This window comes from Typha latifolia, chromosome 3 (genome assembly GCF_019914945.1).
Source record: "Typha latifolia isolate L0001 chromosome 3, TyphaL0001v2, whole genome shotgun sequence".
In the NCBI taxonomy this organism is placed as follows: Eukaryota; Viridiplantae; Streptophyta; class Magnoliopsida; order Poales; family Typhaceae; genus Typha; species Typha latifolia.
The window spans coordinates 3046723-3063794 of NC_133088.1; the positions used below are offsets into that span (position 1 = coordinate 3046723).

A 17072-nucleotide genomic window follows, 5' to 3' on the forward strand; every position below is an offset into this window, starting at 1 on the left:
GTGTGTCCACCTTCCTCTAGATCATGTAAACTAACAATTCACAACTCAAAGTCACCCTCAGTAGTAACAAAATAAAGCTAAGATGCTGAGACAATGATCATATTACTTTGTTTATATCAGTAATTTAACCATTCTATAAGATTGAAAAGGACCTTCAACAAACCACCAACAGAAAATCCATCTAATTCTTCCTTGTAATTTTTATGACAAGAGAAGGAAATTTGTATTCTGGATGTGGAATAGAACAAGTCTTCTTGTTCTTGACACCTACCATGTGGCATCCTCTGATTCCGCCGGCCTAAATCCACATCCCCTTTACCTCACATAAAACCATCTCCTTCCTAACACCTACTCTCTCTCTCTTCCATCGCCCTCTTCTTAGATGGATTTCCTTCTCAGTTGCAAAAACTAAGATTTATTACAACAGAATTGGAAAGAAAACTTCAATAAATCATTTCTTCCTTACCTGCAATGGATAGGCTGATAAGCTTGGAGCCATCAAGTGAGGTGGCAATCCGAATCGAGCCAGGTCAGAAGTGCTCCGGCGAGGTGACGCTCCGCAATGTGATGTACACCATGCCGGTGGCATACCGGCTGCAGCCAGTGAACAGGGCCCGGTATGTTGTCCGGCCCCAATCCGGCATCATCGCGCCGCTCGCTGCTTTGACGGTAGAGATCGCCTATCTTCTCCCGGTCCACTCGCCAGTCCCCGACTCGGTCCCCTTCTCCGACGACTCATTTCTTCTCCACAGCGTTGTGGTTCCCGGCGCCGCCGTCAAGGACCCCATCTCCGCCCTCGATTCGGTTCCCAACGACTGGTTCACCACCAAGAAGAAGCAAGTCTTCATCGACACCGGGATCAAAGTCTTCTTTGTGGGCTCCGCCGTGTTGACTCGGCTGGTGGCAGCCGGGTCGATGGATTCTGTCCGGGAAGTGTTAGAACGCAGCGATCCAACGTGGCGAGCCGCCGACTCGGTCAACTCGACCGGAGAGAGCTTACTGCATATAGCGATTGGCCAAAGCCGGCCGGATCTGGTACAGCTGTTGCTCGAATTCGGCGCTGACGTGGCGGCCCGGAGCCGCGGGAGGACGCCACTCGAGGCGACGGCTGCGGCGGGGGAGGCTCTAGCGGCCGAGCTGCTCCTCGCTCGCGGCGCGGCGCCGGAGAGGGCGCTCCAACTGGCAGCTGCGGCGGGATACGTGGAGGTCGTTAAGCTGCTTCTATCGAAGGGAGCGACGCCGGACGCGGCTGCACTAAGGATAGCGGCGGAGGCGGGGCGACGCGAGGCTGCGAGGCTGCTTCTGTCTGCGGGGGCTGCGGCGGAGGTGAAAAGCGGCGCCGACGGAGGCACGGCGCTGCACGCAGCGGCGCGCCGCGGCGACGAGCTGATGGCGAAGCTTCTGGTGGCAAAATCGGCGGCGGGGCTGACGGCGGTGCGGGACGCGGCCGGGCGGACGCCCCTGGAAGTGGCTTCGGAGGCGGGGCACGTGGGGAGGATGCTGGATCTGCTAGGTCTCGGAGATAAGCTCATGGCGGCGGCGAGAAAAGGAGAGGTAAGGGCGATTGAAAGGGCGATGGAGAAGGGCGTAGGCTTGGACGGGAGAGACGGGCACGGATGGACGGCTTTAATGAGGGCCGCGTTCAAGGGGAGGGCGGAGATGGTACGGTGGCTGATAGAGAAGGGGGCAGAGGTGGAGGCTAGGGACGATCAGGGGTACACGGCGCTGCATTGCGCCGTCGAGGCGGGGCACGTGGAGGCGGTGGAGGCGTTGATCAAGCGGGGCGGCGCGGATCCAGCGGCGAGGACGGTGAAGGGGGTGACGCCAATGAGGATAGCGGTGATGCTAGGATACACCGGGATAGCCAGGATATTAGCGCATGCCGGGGCGGAGGAAGAGGAAGAAGAGGCGGTGGCGGTGAAGTCCGCAATAAGGAAGACGGGGAGTGGTGGTGGCGGAGTAGGAGAGGAGAAGGAACGGGAGAGGAGGAGGAGGAGAAGAAGGGGTCGGGGAAGTGGGAGGAGCGGAAGTGGCAAGGGGTTTGTAATAAGGGAAGAGGTTGCTGTTCCGTCTTCTCACTAGTATCCTCCTCTTCTTCTTCTTCTTCTGCATTTTTTTTTTTTTTTTTTTTTGCCTTTTTTCTGTGTAGAATCTGTAATTTGTTTTACTTATTTAATTTGCTTTCAAAAACTGTGAATTTGAAATTACTAATATCAAATGTAACTATATAGAGTAATTGTTTATCCAGAAAAACAATAGAGTAATTATTGATTTTTTTTTCTATTGTCATATCTTTTTAGAGTTATGTAATTATCCAACACTTACATATACGAAATCACACTAATATATTGAAACTTAAAACTGATATTCTTTGTCTTCTTTTTTTATTATGCAAATTCACCCTCAGTAGTATCCCTAAAAAGACATGAAAGGGTTCGACGTCCCTCTAACTTGTTTGCTTTGTAACGATCGTCGAAACCACCTTTTGCTTGGGTGCTTTTTGCAAGCACTTCTATGACTACTCCTTGCCAGCCTTAGGAGAGTCGACTCAATTTCAAGACTACTGGGTCAGCTGTCCGCAAAACTTTCTACCAGCTAGGGTTGTCGTAGTTTGAGCTCGACTTGACCTTCATTTAAGCTTAGCCGCGCCTAAACTTAAAATTAAAGCTTAATAAACTCGGTATATAAATAATAATTCTTAAATCCTAATCCTAAATTCTCAACAGCCTCCACCGTTCACTCCCAGTTGTGGATGGATTGCTTCCCTCCCTCCTATCATGTATCCTTAAGAAGATTTCTCCTTCCTTCTCTCTTTTCCTAGTGTAAATTTAAAATAGCCCAGCAGATTTTTCTTGAAAAAAGAAACACAAAATCGGCATGAATAATATAACTTAAACATGACTGCAGATACATAGCTCTTTCTCAATGGTTTGACGTGGAGGAAAATCTTTTCTGCTTTTGTTACTGGGTCTAGAATGTAACGTCGAATATACACATGATCGTAAGATAGTGTGCAAGCAGGTCTGGATACACATATACACACATTTACTAAGCAGATCAAGTGCAGAGGCAATGACAAAACAAATCTAAGTTATGTAGTATGACCAAATGATCAAGACATTAATGTTTGCTCTTTATGTAGAATGTTCAGTTAAGTTAGCGACTAAGGCCAATGTTCAAGATTACATGACAGCGATTCTCTTTTGGCTGCACAAAACCCAAGGATTGCCAATTCTTACGTATCCTGCAGCACATGGGAGAAAAAATTTAAACCATAATCAATAAAAGATTGAAGTTAATTTTCCATTTTATATAGAGAACAAAAATTATGCCACGAAAAACCATCGCTTGTTGAATCACAATAAACTAAAGAAATTAATTGATGCACCATTCACCATGTATCTCAAAGTACAAAATGGAAGAGCTAATTGCAGCAAGTCAGCAACAAGCATGATGATCAACATGAAAACACACCTTCAAATCAGTAGAGAAAGCTAGAATTTCAAACGATGCAATTACAAGAACTTGGACAAAGAAAGGAGTGCAATTATGTAAACAAATGACCAAACATTCTTGAAAATTGAGATTTCCTAAAAATCCTGCATCATCACTAACTTATATCCCTTCATCTTTAATCAATTAGATATTCAACCTTCAATACATCACAACTTTATGCTCCACCATCTTTATTTGGTAGCCAATTTCTTTCAATATGCAAAAACATTTAGGTTGAATTATTGAAAGATGCATTAATAATAGTTCCACAAGATGGATGTTCCCTAATAAAAGATGTCTTTTCAACCATATTACTGGAAAATACTACAGAAAATGACAAAGAAATACTGTCAGCTAGAAGCTGTTAATTTCCTCAGAACCAGAAAGAAGACAAGCCAAGGCACATGCAAAGACACAGAAGTGCATTTTAATCTACGTGGCTGTTGAGCTTTATTACATGACCTGTTCGACAGGAGGTTTTTTGCTAGTTGAGATCAGTATGACTATGAGTATGTACAACTGGATATGTATCCATCACTCTCACTGTTCATGTAAGGACAGGACCCATTCCAAGATGGAATTGGAGGATAAGTTTGGTCTCAATAGACAATAAATATATGCAGCACTTGTGCTGATTTTGAAACCTTCAAGACCCACAATTATCATTGTGACAGCAACTAGGCATTTAAAACCATCATCATCCTATATTTTTGATAATATAGATAGATATGTCAAACAGCTAAAGTAATACCATCACCAACTGACCTGAAACAATAGAAAAGTTTTTAGTTCCAATCGTCTTTAGCTTCCATAGATAATCCCACACTTAAATAGAACACAATCAATTCTTCTAAATTAATATTTCCAAAATGAAGTTTAAAAAAATGGACTTCCTAGTGTCCTCCCACAATCTTATTGAAGATTAAGAATTTGCATATAAGAGAAGTGTGAGTCAGTACACTAATTATCAATAAAGCTACCTAGAGCCCAATAGCTTAGTTGTCATGCACTAATTTAAGATAGCTCAAGATGGAAAATTAAAGAGAAAATTGCCTTATGCTCGCTGAAAATGAAAGTGCAGCAAAGAAATGAGTAGCTCAAAATTTCAGGTCATCGAAATAAAAGGCAAATAAGAAAAGAGTGCATTAGTTTAGGATACTATCCTAGAAAAATGCATACGAGTAATAAAAGTGAACAATGCATGCAAACTCCTATTCTTGACCTACTACTTATCTCCACAACTCAAGTTCAGTTTCAGGATAATAAGTTAATAACTGAATTCCAATCATAATCAGGTAGGACAATCTGCTATCTGCTCAAAGTCATTTCTCCCAACTATTCATCCATATATTGCTGAGTAATTCAACCAATAATTACGTACCTGATTAGCTAGATATAATGACTTCCATTCAAATAACGAGCCCAAACACCACGTTTTCCTTTTTCTTCAAATATACCAAATTTTGATCTTATATCGTTGTGATAATTTTACTGTTGGCGTACAATCAAACAACATTTTTGCATAAATCTCGGAACTAGCACCCATGCCTCGAACTTACTGGAGTTGGAAATTGAATCCAGACAGTTTAACAAGACGAGATGAGGCTTAGAATTAGGGTTAGGGTTTCCTTACCGGAGATCCTAGGACGAGGAGGTGGCGCTCCAATACGAGTTCTTGGAGGCGGAGGCGATTCGCTCGGAGGCGATTCCTCACGACGTCCATGGCGGCTGCCATCTTCCTGAGCCGATCCCTCTCGGCGTAGGACTCCGCAAGCCGGCGTCGGAGGGCGGCGGCGCGAGCCCTCTCCCTCTCCAGCGCCACCATCGACTCGGCCAGTCGATCCCTCGCCGCCTCCAGATCGGCCTCCTCCGCTCCGGCGATCCGGGCCCTCCCGGCAGCAGCCGGCGGGGGAGAAGGCGGTTGCCGCATGGGGTCTCGGAGATGGTGGCCCTGGCACATGGCTTTGTTCGGTAGGGAGTGGAATTGAGAATCGATCGTATGAAGACTGGAAGTGGAAAGGTCTCGGGGATAAAGGATGTCGCTCGGGATCACGAGGGTGAACTTTGTCTTTACGACAAATAAATGTTGAAGAAGAGAAATGAAGCTAATCTCCTTTTATAATCTTCATTTTGACCTTGGACCTAATAATGTTATTCCTCGGCTTATATCTACATTATTTAAGGGTATAATCTTATCCAATTCGGTGAGATATGTAATTATGTATAAAAATTGGATTCACATCTATTTAGCTCGGTCGAATTGAGATTCAGATTCGAATTCAAATTAAAATTTAAATAGATAGGTAATTAAAACTCGAATTGAATCCAAATTTGATCAAATAATGGATCGAATTTGGATTCCTGGGGAACAACTATTATACTAGAAAAACATATAATAATTTTATTATAAAACAACAAGTTATAATTTTTGGCACCAATTATAATAATTTAATAGCTAAAAAGTATAGCATAATATTTTAATTATCTTACTAAAAATGACACAAGCTTAATATATTAAGCAAATATAATAACAGTATGGAAATGATTTTTTGAGACTCAAGATTATTCATACTATATAAAAATTAAAGCAATTTAAGACTTTTATTTATATGATTGAAGTGTTTAACTACGTCACCAATGTCTACCAATTAAAAAAAAATTAATATTCAACCTGAGTTTTAATGAATCTGAATCTAGTAGAATCTCACAATATAATATGAATTCGACCCGATTATTAAATATATTAAAAAATTAAGATTTAACTTAGATTTTAAATTCAAAATGGATTCGGTAAAGGTAACAGATAACTTGGATCCCCTTGCACACCTAACATTATTATATTATTAATATCATCCTCACTATTAGTTGGCTTTACTAACATCAATCATCTTCTCATATATTAATGGATAAGTTTCAAATTACCCTTTTATGCTTTTGTCCTTGTTTTTGTATAACTTGACGTGAAAATACTGAGAGGTGTACATTTCTTAGAATAATAAGACATGGAATTAGACTTTTCTTTCAGTCCTAGTTACATCTGAAATCGCTGTATTAATTTAACCCCAATATCTATGGAAGGATACAAAAACAGAGCAGTTTAACATGAACCGGACAATATGATGATGGCAAGATAGTGTATAAGATACTTATTCTGTCATATTTTTTATGTGATTGTCGACAAATCGATCTATACATATGATGGATTTTCCTACTCATATGAATTGTTTATAGTGATTCCCATAAAATTTTATAAAAAAAAAACAAAGCTTTTAACACAGAGTTTCATTCATTTATTGAGGACTACCTGATACAAAAACTGAGAGGGTAAGTAGGATGAAGATCCTTTTTAACACAATCCTCATATTTGATTTGATTGCAATAGTAAATAACACTGTAATAGAAATAGGATATTGAGTATTTGACACAAACAATATACGAAATAAAGCACAACCACGGAGGATTCACGTGAACAAAAAGTCTGAAGTTAGCATATAGCTCTGTTATGATATGACAGTTGAAGATATATAGATAGAAGAAAAAAAAACGCTCCAGAAGTAGCTATCTCCTAACGAAGAACTAGATAGGAGGAAGGAAGCATAATGCAACATGTTGAGTTACAGATCCAATGACACATCGGCTCTGAACGAAAAAGGCAACACAAAATAACCCAACTCTCATATCATAACCAACACCAACCTACCAGTCACACCACATTCACTTATTGAAAATATAACCATGACGAGACAAGCTAGAGGTGAGCGGGTAGCCTAACCCACACCCCACCCTCTAGATCCACTCTGGAGGGATATAAGTTATGCAACGCCAGGCAAACAAGTTAGGAAGTGGAGGGATGGAGGGAAGAAGACAATGGCGGCGGCATTGATGCAACTAATAAAGGAGGGAGAAGGGTGCAAGCAGAGAATAAGAGATAGGCGATGCCAAAGGATCCATATGTAATTGGAGGAGAGAGGTGGGGTAGAACCGACGACGACGAGTATAGTGCTTGGAGGCGAACTGGGTTATAGAGAAGGCTGATGATGGTGAATACAACAAAGGCACTGAGAAAGAGAAAAAAAGATAAAGAGAGAGAGAGAGAGAGAGAGAGAGAGAGAGAGAGAGAGAGAGAGAGAGAGAGAGAGAGAGAGAGAAAGAAAATAGAAAGTCTTATAGAAATGGAAAAGAGCTCTCCACTCTTTTCTAATCACTTGGCTAGGAAAGAGGAGATGAAGCAAGCCACCATCAGTGGCGGCAAGGAAGACCCTTAAGGAGGAAAGAAAGAAAGAAGGCTAAATATATGTATGACATTTTTTCTATCATAATCATAACACAAAGCTAGACATATAAAGTTTGGGATACAACAACATTCAGAAACTCACATTTCTTCCTCAGTCATGATATGAACTTATTATCCGTTAGCATACTCAAATTACAAAACATTTTCTAAGAAAAATATTTACCACCGTTAATTTCTTTCATCCAAATATAACAAAGAAGACAAGTAAACTCAATATGGTTTATTGAAGCTAACATTTTCTATCATAAATAAGTTGTTCAATAATCAAATTGTCCCCATCATATCAAAACAGACTGTATTTGTAATTGTACGAGAGTAATTAAATTTTCTTAAATAACTAACTAACTAACTAACAGTTACTTAGTGCGGAAAATAATTAATGCTTCGGTTTAAAATAAGTTGGGCTAAACTAAGAAAGTGAACTATTAAGAAAAAATTTCAGCCGAAAGGACAACTTGTATACAGGTGTTCTTTCGAACTACGAGGACATGCCATACTTGATACTTCACATAAATGCAACGGTTATGGTTGGTGAAGACATTTGACAGGCCTACGGTCAACCGGTGGAGCCAAGAATTTAATTAGGAGAGCCAAAATTTCATCTGACAAGGTAATCTAATTAAAAATATTTTTACATTGTTGATATTTTAATTTAACATATAAACTGAGTGCATAAATTTCTATTAATCGATACATATTTTATTATAATGGAGTACATATAATCTATATGTATGACATACATGAAAATTTATTATTATAAATTATAAAATTAAATCTAATTAAATTGTAAACACTCTGATTTTTAGACTTAAAAAGTAATTCGTGCTATTTAAAAAAAAATTATACCGATGGGCTCCACCATAGATCACCAACCTCACCGAAAAGTAGGAACACCTAACATGTACGCCCTTTTGTTTCCCATGGGGCCCATACAATGGACAGTGTGATGCATCATAAGAGAGATAACATAGTCTCATTTTCTATTATGAGATTTGGTGTCACCCTCTCTTTTTTAAGTGCGAGAGAAGGAAAGGGAGTAGCAAAATGTAGCTTTCATGGTTGTTGAGATAATGGAAATGAGGCAAATTGATATTAAATAAAGTTTAGGGGTAAAATAATTTTAGTTCAAAGTACAAAAAATAAAAATATATTTAATCATTTTTTAATTGATACTAGAAGTATCATATAACAAACCACAACTTCTAATTAATTTTTTTAAAATATTATATAATTTGAAGAGTGAGCTGAGGAGAGAAAAATGCGAGGTTTATGGTTGAATAATTTATCCTCACCAAACCCTCTTTCACCTAACCCCTCGTCCCTGTCCTTATTCAATATTTTCCGCACGGCGATACGAAACACAGCAAACCCCACGACTACTCTAACTCCAGAACTTAAGTCGAGGACTAAGAATAGTCCGGATATCGTTATTCGTCCCGCAATACGCGATTAAGATCTGCTGCTGTTGTTGTTACTTACCTCAGCTATCCACCCACCTCCTTATTCCTCCATTTGTCTATAAATACACTTAAACCCTCGCCTTCTCTCTCGTGCCTCATCCTATTCTCTCGGCCTTCCTCTCCTCGGAACCGCTTCCTTCTCCTCCCAAAGTAAGCGCCTTCTCATCCTCTACGCCCGTCGTGCTCGTTTCCCTATTTATTAGTATCTTCTCCTCCATTTCGTACTGCTAGAGAAGTTTATCTTGTGGTTAGATCCGATCTACGGGTTCTTGTATCCTTGTTCCTCGATTGTAGCAGTAAGTGTGATTCTATTGTGCTTGTTGAGCTCAGATCCGCTGCCTCTACGGCAGATCTGGAGTCGTCTCTTGGTTTCTTTAGGTTTTTTTTCTGGATCCGATTGCTTGTTCGAGCATAGATATGTAGTTGTGGATGCTGGACAAGTGTTAGTATTGGCTACTGAATCGGGCGTTTGGCTGTCTCTTGATCAGATCTGAAATGTTTTTGAAAAGCTTTAGGTCCGAGTTTTATACTGCCGTTTGATTGATAGATTCGTGTTCTGTTTTGGCGTTCTGGTTGTTGCACCAATTAGATTGGGTTTATTTTTTTTTGGGAAGGGTCAATCTATCTTATTTAACTCGTGCTGTTCTTAGGTGATATGTAATTATTGGATCTGAGTTTATTTAGTTTGAGTTGTCTATCTCTCTGTGTTTAACATTTCAAATCAGTTCATACTTCCTACATTGTAGCTATCATGTAGAACTATATCTTTCTTTTTAAACTGCTACATTTTTATGGCTTTATATGAAAGACATCTGAATCATTAGGGCCATCTTAATGGCTAGTAGTTTGTTTTCAATATGTCATATTTTGATACATGTATTTATGTTTCTTTTCGTTTTGGGGGTGATTAGTCATCTTTTCTATGTGCTTCCTCTGTGAGGTATTGATAGTAGTCTCTTATTTGAGAAGACAAAGATTTAATGCCTTCTACTGCAGTTAAAGTACAGTCGATACTGGATACCACTATAGGGTGCTTATATAGTTGTATCTGATCTATTTTGCCAACTTTCAACCTATGTTCTTTTTTAATTATATATACCATAAGCATGTTCTACATCAGAGGCACCTAATTAATTGGAACTTTACTCTATACATGACCATTTTTTCATTAAGAGGGAAAATTGCCCAAGACAGATAATACCTGGAAAGATTGATGTTGTCTTCTTTAATTAATTGAGTGATGCTTTGTCTATCTTTTGACATAGATCTCATATACTCTGTTTTCACTGTTACTTGATTTGTTTTTCTGCAAACGTTAGTGCTGAAATATCTTCAAATGTTATTTTGTGCATACTAATCGTGATACCAATTAAAATTCGGGGTGGGTAGAGGAGAAGCAAAACTAATAGGTCCAATCGTGATAGAGAGGAAAAATCATTGATCTGATCACACGTTGATCAATCTATTCTATAAAAAGAAATAGATACAAGATTCTCTTATAGTCCTCACATGTGGTTTCATCAAAGAGTAGCTGCAAATCGGCACCACATCGACTGATTGAAATTTGTCTCTTCCTTACGGGAAACCCGTGATGAATTATTGCCTATTCAAGTAGATTGCTTCTGATTAATGTTGTCCGACTTGGATCACCCATGTCTCACTACGTTGAGACGCTAAAGTTGAAGTGCCAGTGGTGGTTGATGTACCTTCTTCAAATTGCATCAAGACATACGTAGAAGTAGACAAGCACACAGACAAAAAGAAAAACTTCTCACACTTGATAGGAAGTAGGAAAATTTTTAAATAACAACATACATTTTCATCATTTCCTAATAAACACCTTATCTTTGAAAATTTTATAACCCGATTCCTTATTTTTTCCTATAACTTTTATATGACATGCTTCGTTGACTAAACTTGACCATTTTTAAGTAAAAAGTATCAACCAAGGAATACGTTGTCAGAATAACAAAAATAATTTCTAAAATACCTAAATTACTTGTTGGTGGGATATGGTAGGGTGATTAGATCTAAAAAGAGATTTTTGATTTAGTGGGGTGAGCTAAAGTGGGATATTTTTTAAGAGTGGGTCAATATTAGAAATTTTTAAGGTGTTTTTAGTAATTTAAACAGTAGAGTTACATAAACTATAGATTAGGACTAATGGTAGTTAGTTAAAGTAACAGTAGGGTGTTATATAAAAATTATAAGGAAAAAGAAGGGTCTAATTACAAAATCCCCAAAGATGAAATATTAATCGAAAAATGATGAAAATGTAGGTTGTTAGTTGAAAATTTTCCTAGAAAGTAAGCTCCTTTTCGTGATATGATCTTCTAGAAGGAATGTGCCTCAAGCATTTACCATATCCTATATTGTACAACTTGAATACAAGTGTTATTATCCACGAGTTTGCCATTGAATAATTGCACTAACAAATTCTTATTATGGATCAGGAATGATACTATGTGTTGTAAATTGAATCTTTTTGTCCATTGAAGACTATATGCCTTATTAGTGTATGCCATTTGCATTGCGAGGGTATCCAACAATGTGTGATGCCATCTTTCTATGTAAAAGGAAAAATTCATATTATGGATCATGAATGGTACTATGTGTTGTAAATTGAACCTTTTTTGTCCATTGAAGACTGTATGCTTTTTTAGTGTATGCCATTTGCATTGCAAGAATTGATGATATGAGTTGATTTATTTTCCTTTTGCATAGAAAGATGGCGTCACACATTGTTGGATATCCTCGCATGGGGCCAAAGAGAGAGCTCAAGTTTGCATTGGAGTCCTTTTGGGATGGAAAGAGCAGTGCCGAAGATTTGCAAAAGGTCGCAGCAGATCTCAGGTCTTCCATTTGGAAGCAAATGGCCAGTACTGGGATCAAGTACATTCCTAGCAACACTTTTTCATACTATGATCAAGTGCTTGATACTACAGCCATGCTTGGTGCTGTCCCTGACCGATATTCATGGGCTGGCGGAGAGATTGGATTTGACACCTATTTCTCTATGGCTAGAGGAAATGCGTCAGTACCTGCTATGGAGATGACCAAGTGGTTTGACACCAACTAGTAAGCCCACCATCCACCTACCATGCAGCTTGCACCTACTATGAACTCTCTCTTTTTTTCTGTGTAGTTATTTATTCTGATAACTTTATCATGTAATTCCAGCCATTTCATTGTTCCTGAATTGGGCCCAAACACAAAATTCTCCTATTCTTCCCACAAGGCTGTCTTGGAATATAAGGAAGCAAAGGCGGTATGGGCTTGGAATTTTGTTGGATTTTATCTCTCTTGATATATTAATGTTCTTGATAGATGAATTAGTTTATTTTTAGCTTCATTGTTTTGTATTTTGTATGCAATAAAGTTCTGCTTCCTACTTCTCTAGTTTGTAGAGTAGATCTAGCTACTTATTAGCCGATGTTGATGTGCCTTACTTTTGAGTTGTTAATGTTATAGAGAAAGGACACTTTCATCTTTGAACTAGCAGTCGTTGGTGATTGCTTTACTGGTATTACAGTGTTAAATGATTACTTTATTTCAATTCCAATTTGGAATATGTATCACTATTGGAATCCTGTGGCAATATATCAAAATCCCGAGAAATGAATTGTAGTAACTATTTGCTTATAAACATCATATCTAGTCAGGTCAATCAATTTTAGCCTCTTATGTTCCAACTAACAATAAATATGGATTCAAATGGGTGCTGAATTTCTTTTGGTTTATTTGATGATTAAGTGACAAGTTATCTGTTTGCAAAACACACTACTTCTTGACTGCCCAAGATGAACTCTTCAGAAACCCAATTATGAAAGTTCTCTGTAGGATGCAAGAAATATTTAACCTTTCTCACTGATATTCAGTAAGGGTTAGTGGTACTTTTCATGTGTAGATAATTGTATGGATGTTTCATTATCAAAACGTTTCACTTATAATTTACTTTCTCATATCATGCAGCTTGGGATAGATACAGTTCCGGTGCTTGTTGGACCTGTAACATACTTGTTGCTCTCAAAACCCGCAAAAGGTGTAGAAAAATCATTCTCTCTTCTTTCACTGCTTGGAAGCATTCTTCCTATCTACAAGTACGTAACAAACTCTCTCTGGTTGATTCTACCTTCCACCTTTCTTTAATTTTTGATAAATCATTATACGATAACATGCAGGGAGGTTATTGCTGAGTTGAAGGCAGCAGGTGCTTCATGGATTCAGTTTGATGAACCAACCCTTGTGAAGGATCTCGATTCTCACCAATTGGCAGCATTTTCCAAGGCATATTCAGAGCTTGAATCATCATTTTCTGGATTGAATGTACTTATTGAAACCTACTTTGCTGATCTTCCTGCAGAAGCATATAAGTAGGTTTTTGTCTAGGTTAACATATTTTATTGTGCTTGGAGTTTGAGTTCACATTGTCTTAAGAGTTTATTCAAAATTTCAAATATTCTGGTAATTTCAGGACTGTCACCACCCTGAATGGCATCTCTGGAATTGGCTTTGACCTTGTTCGTGGAACCAAAACACTTGATTTTATCAAAAGTGCAGGCTTTCCTACTGGAAAATACCTTTTTGCTGGAGTTGTAGATGGGAGAAACATTTGGGCCAATGATCTTGCTGCCTCTCTTAGCACTCTTCAGGCTCTTGAGGCTGTTGTTGGCAAAGGTATTCATGCGTACATGCTTTCTACTTTCAAATGGGCTTCTTGAAACACGCTGATGATGTGCTTTATTTGCTCTTCAGACAAGATTGTGGTTTCAACTTCCTGTTCACTCGCGCACACTGCTGTTGATCTTGTAAACGAGACAAAGTTGGACACTGAAATCAAATCATGGCTGGCCTTTGCTGCACAAAAGATAGTTGAGGTGAATGCACTCGCAAAGGCATTGGCTGGTCAAAAAGATGAGGTATGATTTTTAATATTTGACAGATGGTCTTCAGTATTAATCATCTTAGTAGATAAGAGTGGATGTGGACTTAATAGCTGTAACCAGTTATATGATATGCTTTATTTTGATAATTTGAAATTCTATCATGTAACATCTTATTTTAATTACTTATTGAGGATCCTTTTGCATGTTGGGGTAATTGAGTACCAATTTGTTGTCTCACAATTGACCACCATTGCCAGGCTTTCTTCTCAGCAAATGCTGCTGCTCAGGCTTCGAGAAAGTCTTCTCCGAGAGTGAACAATGAAGAAGTTCAGAAGGCTGTAAGCAGTGATTACTCTGTAATTTCGTTTATAGTTTAAGGAAAGGTGTTACAAATACCAATCCAGCTGTGTTACTGGAAATTTTCAGGCTGCTGCTTTGAAGGGCTCTGACCACCGACGAGCTACAAATGTTACTGCCAGATTAGATGCGCAGCAGAAGAAACTTAACCTTCCAATTCTTCCTACCACCACTATCGGTTCATTTCCCCAGACAATGGATCTCAGGAGAGTGCGACGGGAGTACAAAGCAAAGAAGTGGGTGACGGTTACTTGTGATTTATTTTATTTGTTTAGTGACTCTATTCTTCTCAGTGTTGATACATAAGCATCTCATCCATTATGCCAGAATCTCTGAAGAGGAATATGTGAATGCCATCAAGGAGGAAATTAACAAGGTTGTCAAGCTCCAAGAAGAACTTGACATTGATGTCCTGGTTCATGGAGAGCCTGAGGTGAGCATTGTTAATTTAAGTTCCGTTATTGCTTCAATCAATGTCTTATCTTTCTGGAGGCCAATTAAAGCTTGAGCTGGTCTTAGACAACTATATTGTTTCAGACTCTGTATAATGAGCAATATGTATAGTTGTATACTACACTTGCCCAACTTAATCTGATGCTTCCATGCAGAGAAATGACATGGTTGAATACTTTGGGGAGCAACTATCAGGCTTTGCATTCACAGTTAATGGTTGGGTGCAATCTTATGGATCACGATGTGTTAAGCCACCCATTATCTATGGTGATGTTAGCCGCCCAAAGGCTATGACTGTTTTCTGGTCGTCAATGGCACAAAGCATGACTGCCCGACCAATGAAGGGAATGTTGACAGGTCCTGTCACAATCCTCAACTGGTCTTTTGTCAGGAATGATCAACCAAGGTAAGCCCAAAATTACCTATTTGCTCAACACAGTAGTAACCAATGCCCTAGAAATTCGGGTATTATTCAGTTTCACAGGAGAAGATAAAAGGGTCATCTACTTGTCTACAGGTTTGAGACATGCTATCAGATAGCTCTTGCAATTAAGAAAGAAGTTGAAGATCTGGAAGCTGCCGGTATTCAGGTCAGTCTTAATATTCTTTAGAGATAAACCTGTCCTCTTAAAATTTTATCCATCAGTAAGATATTAATATGTTATAATTTGTCTATCTTTTCTCCTGAAATTTTCTTTTGTTGAATGATTGGCAGGTTATCCAAATTGATGAAGCGGCTCTCAGAGAAGGTTTGCCTCTTCGCAAGTCCGAGCAGGCCTTCTACTTGGATTGGGCTGTCCATTCCTTCAGGATCACTAACTGTGGGATCAAAGACACCACTCAGGTACTTTTACTAGAATATAATTAATTACCTGAATATTTTGTTGTGAAGTTGGAGTTGCCAAGAACAACTAGAGTTCATTAATAATGTCTACTGCTAATAACTATCCTCGTACAGATTCACACCCACATGTGCTATTCTAACTTCAATGACATCATCCACTCCATCATCAATATGGATGCTGACGTGATCACGATTGAGAACTCTCGTTCCGATGAGAAGCTCCTCTCTGTTTTCCGCGAGGGAGTGAAATATGGTGCTGGAATCGGACCTGGCGTATACGACATCCACTCTCCAAGAATTCCGTCCACCGAGGAGATTGCTGACCGCATTAACAAGATGCTTGCGGTGCTCGAGACTAACATCCTGTGGGTAAATCCTGACTGCGGTCTCAAGACTCGTAAGTATGCTGAGGTCAAGCCTGCTCTTACCAACATGGTTTCGGCAGCCAAGCTCCTCCGCACCCAGCTGGCCAGTGCCAAATAAGCATTACTAGTTGCTGGAGTTCTTATCAAAAGAAGAGTTTCTCCCATTATTCCCAATAATCATGGGTCTCTCTGTATGCTTGTTCTGGCTAAGATATTAGGTTTCTTTGTTGTGATCGTTTTTTTTTCTTCTTGCTTCCCTTTGGGTTGTGGAGATGGTTGTCTGTTGTGCACTGAGTTCAGTCCGGAATGGCAAGGAAATAGTATGACTGGGTTCACAAAATAATGGAAATGCCTATAAGCTTTCTTTGATCAGACCCAATAGAGGAAGTGACCTGCAACTCTTAATCAATATATCTGATCTGAAATTCTATTTGACTGGGTGTTTGTTGATCTCTATTTTCTCTTGATCCAACTGGCATGTCCATGTATCTTCTATTTTTTTTTTTTTCGTCATATGTTTTCATGTAAATCAGGCATGCAAGTTATCCAGCGATTTATCTTCTAGACTTGGACGATGATCTCTCAGCAGCAGCTACTACCGATGTCTAAGCCAAAGCCAAACCTTGATATTTTGATGGAGCAAGAGACTCTGAAACATTACCTTCTCCGCATGTGAAACTTTTTGCCTACATACTACCTAACCAGCACCTGATAGTTAAGAAATGAACTTTCGCATCATACCTTCAACTAAATCACGAGATTGGTTTGCTGCCATGCCAAATCCATGCTAATTGCATGATTACCAGAGCCAGACTTGTACCTCGAAATTATTTTACCCCTTAACTTATCCTATATATATATTGACCTACCCAAGAGCTTGTTCGAAGAGAGACCAATTTGATTACACTGCAAAGTTCG

The 17072-nt window shown here is 39.3% G+C and overlaps 3 protein-coding genes across 4 annotated transcripts; 2 read left to right on the plus strand and 1 right to left on the minus strand.

Moving 5' to 3' along the window:
- Positions 1 to 353: 353 nt before the first annotated feature.
- On the plus strand, positions 354 to 2136 carry LOC140783283 (protein VAPYRIN-like). Its single transcript, XM_073130109.1, has one exon. It carries the CDS (start codon positions 472 to 474, stop codon positions 2080 to 2082), a length of 1611 nt encoding a protein of 536 aa, XP_072986210.1. The 5' UTR covers positions 354 to 471; the 3' UTR covers positions 2083 to 2136.
- A 793-nt stretch (positions 2137 to 2929) lies between these two features.
- LOC140783303 (uncharacterized) lies at positions 2930 to 5633 on the minus strand. The gene is made up of 2 exons (XM_073130138.1): positions 5129 to 5633; positions 2930 to 3244 (listed from the first exon to the last, which is right to left on the minus strand). Exons 1-2 carry the CDS (start codon positions 5453 to 5455, stop codon positions 3236 to 3238), a joined length of 336 nt encoding a protein of 111 aa, XP_072986239.1. The 5' UTR covers positions 5456 to 5633; the 3' UTR covers positions 2930 to 3235.
- Positions 5634 to 9149: 3516 nt separating this feature from the next.
- LOC140783868 (5-methyltetrahydropteroyltriglutamate--homocysteine methyltransferase 2) lies at positions 9150 to 16586 on the plus strand. Of its 2 annotated transcripts, none has more exons than XM_073130959.1 (14): positions 9150 to 9399; positions 11974 to 12327; positions 12430 to 12517; positions 13222 to 13349; positions 13431 to 13622; positions 13724 to 13926; positions 14005 to 14168; positions 14393 to 14473; positions 14562 to 14728; positions 14820 to 14925; positions 15101 to 15351; positions 15463 to 15535; positions 15661 to 15789; positions 15904 to 16586. In XM_073130959.1, exons 2-14 carry the CDS (start codon positions 11978 to 11980, stop codon positions 16270 to 16272), a joined length of 2301 nt encoding a protein of 766 aa, XP_072987060.1. In that variant the 5' UTR covers positions 9150 to 9399; positions 11974 to 11977; the 3' UTR covers positions 16273 to 16586. The 2 variants fall into 2 exon arrangements, with proteins under 2 accessions (XP_072987060.1, XP_072987061.1); XM_073130960.1 differs by having other exon boundaries at positions 9291 to 9399; positions 11978 to 12327.
- The last annotated feature ends 486 nt before the right edge of the window (positions 16587 to 17072 follow it).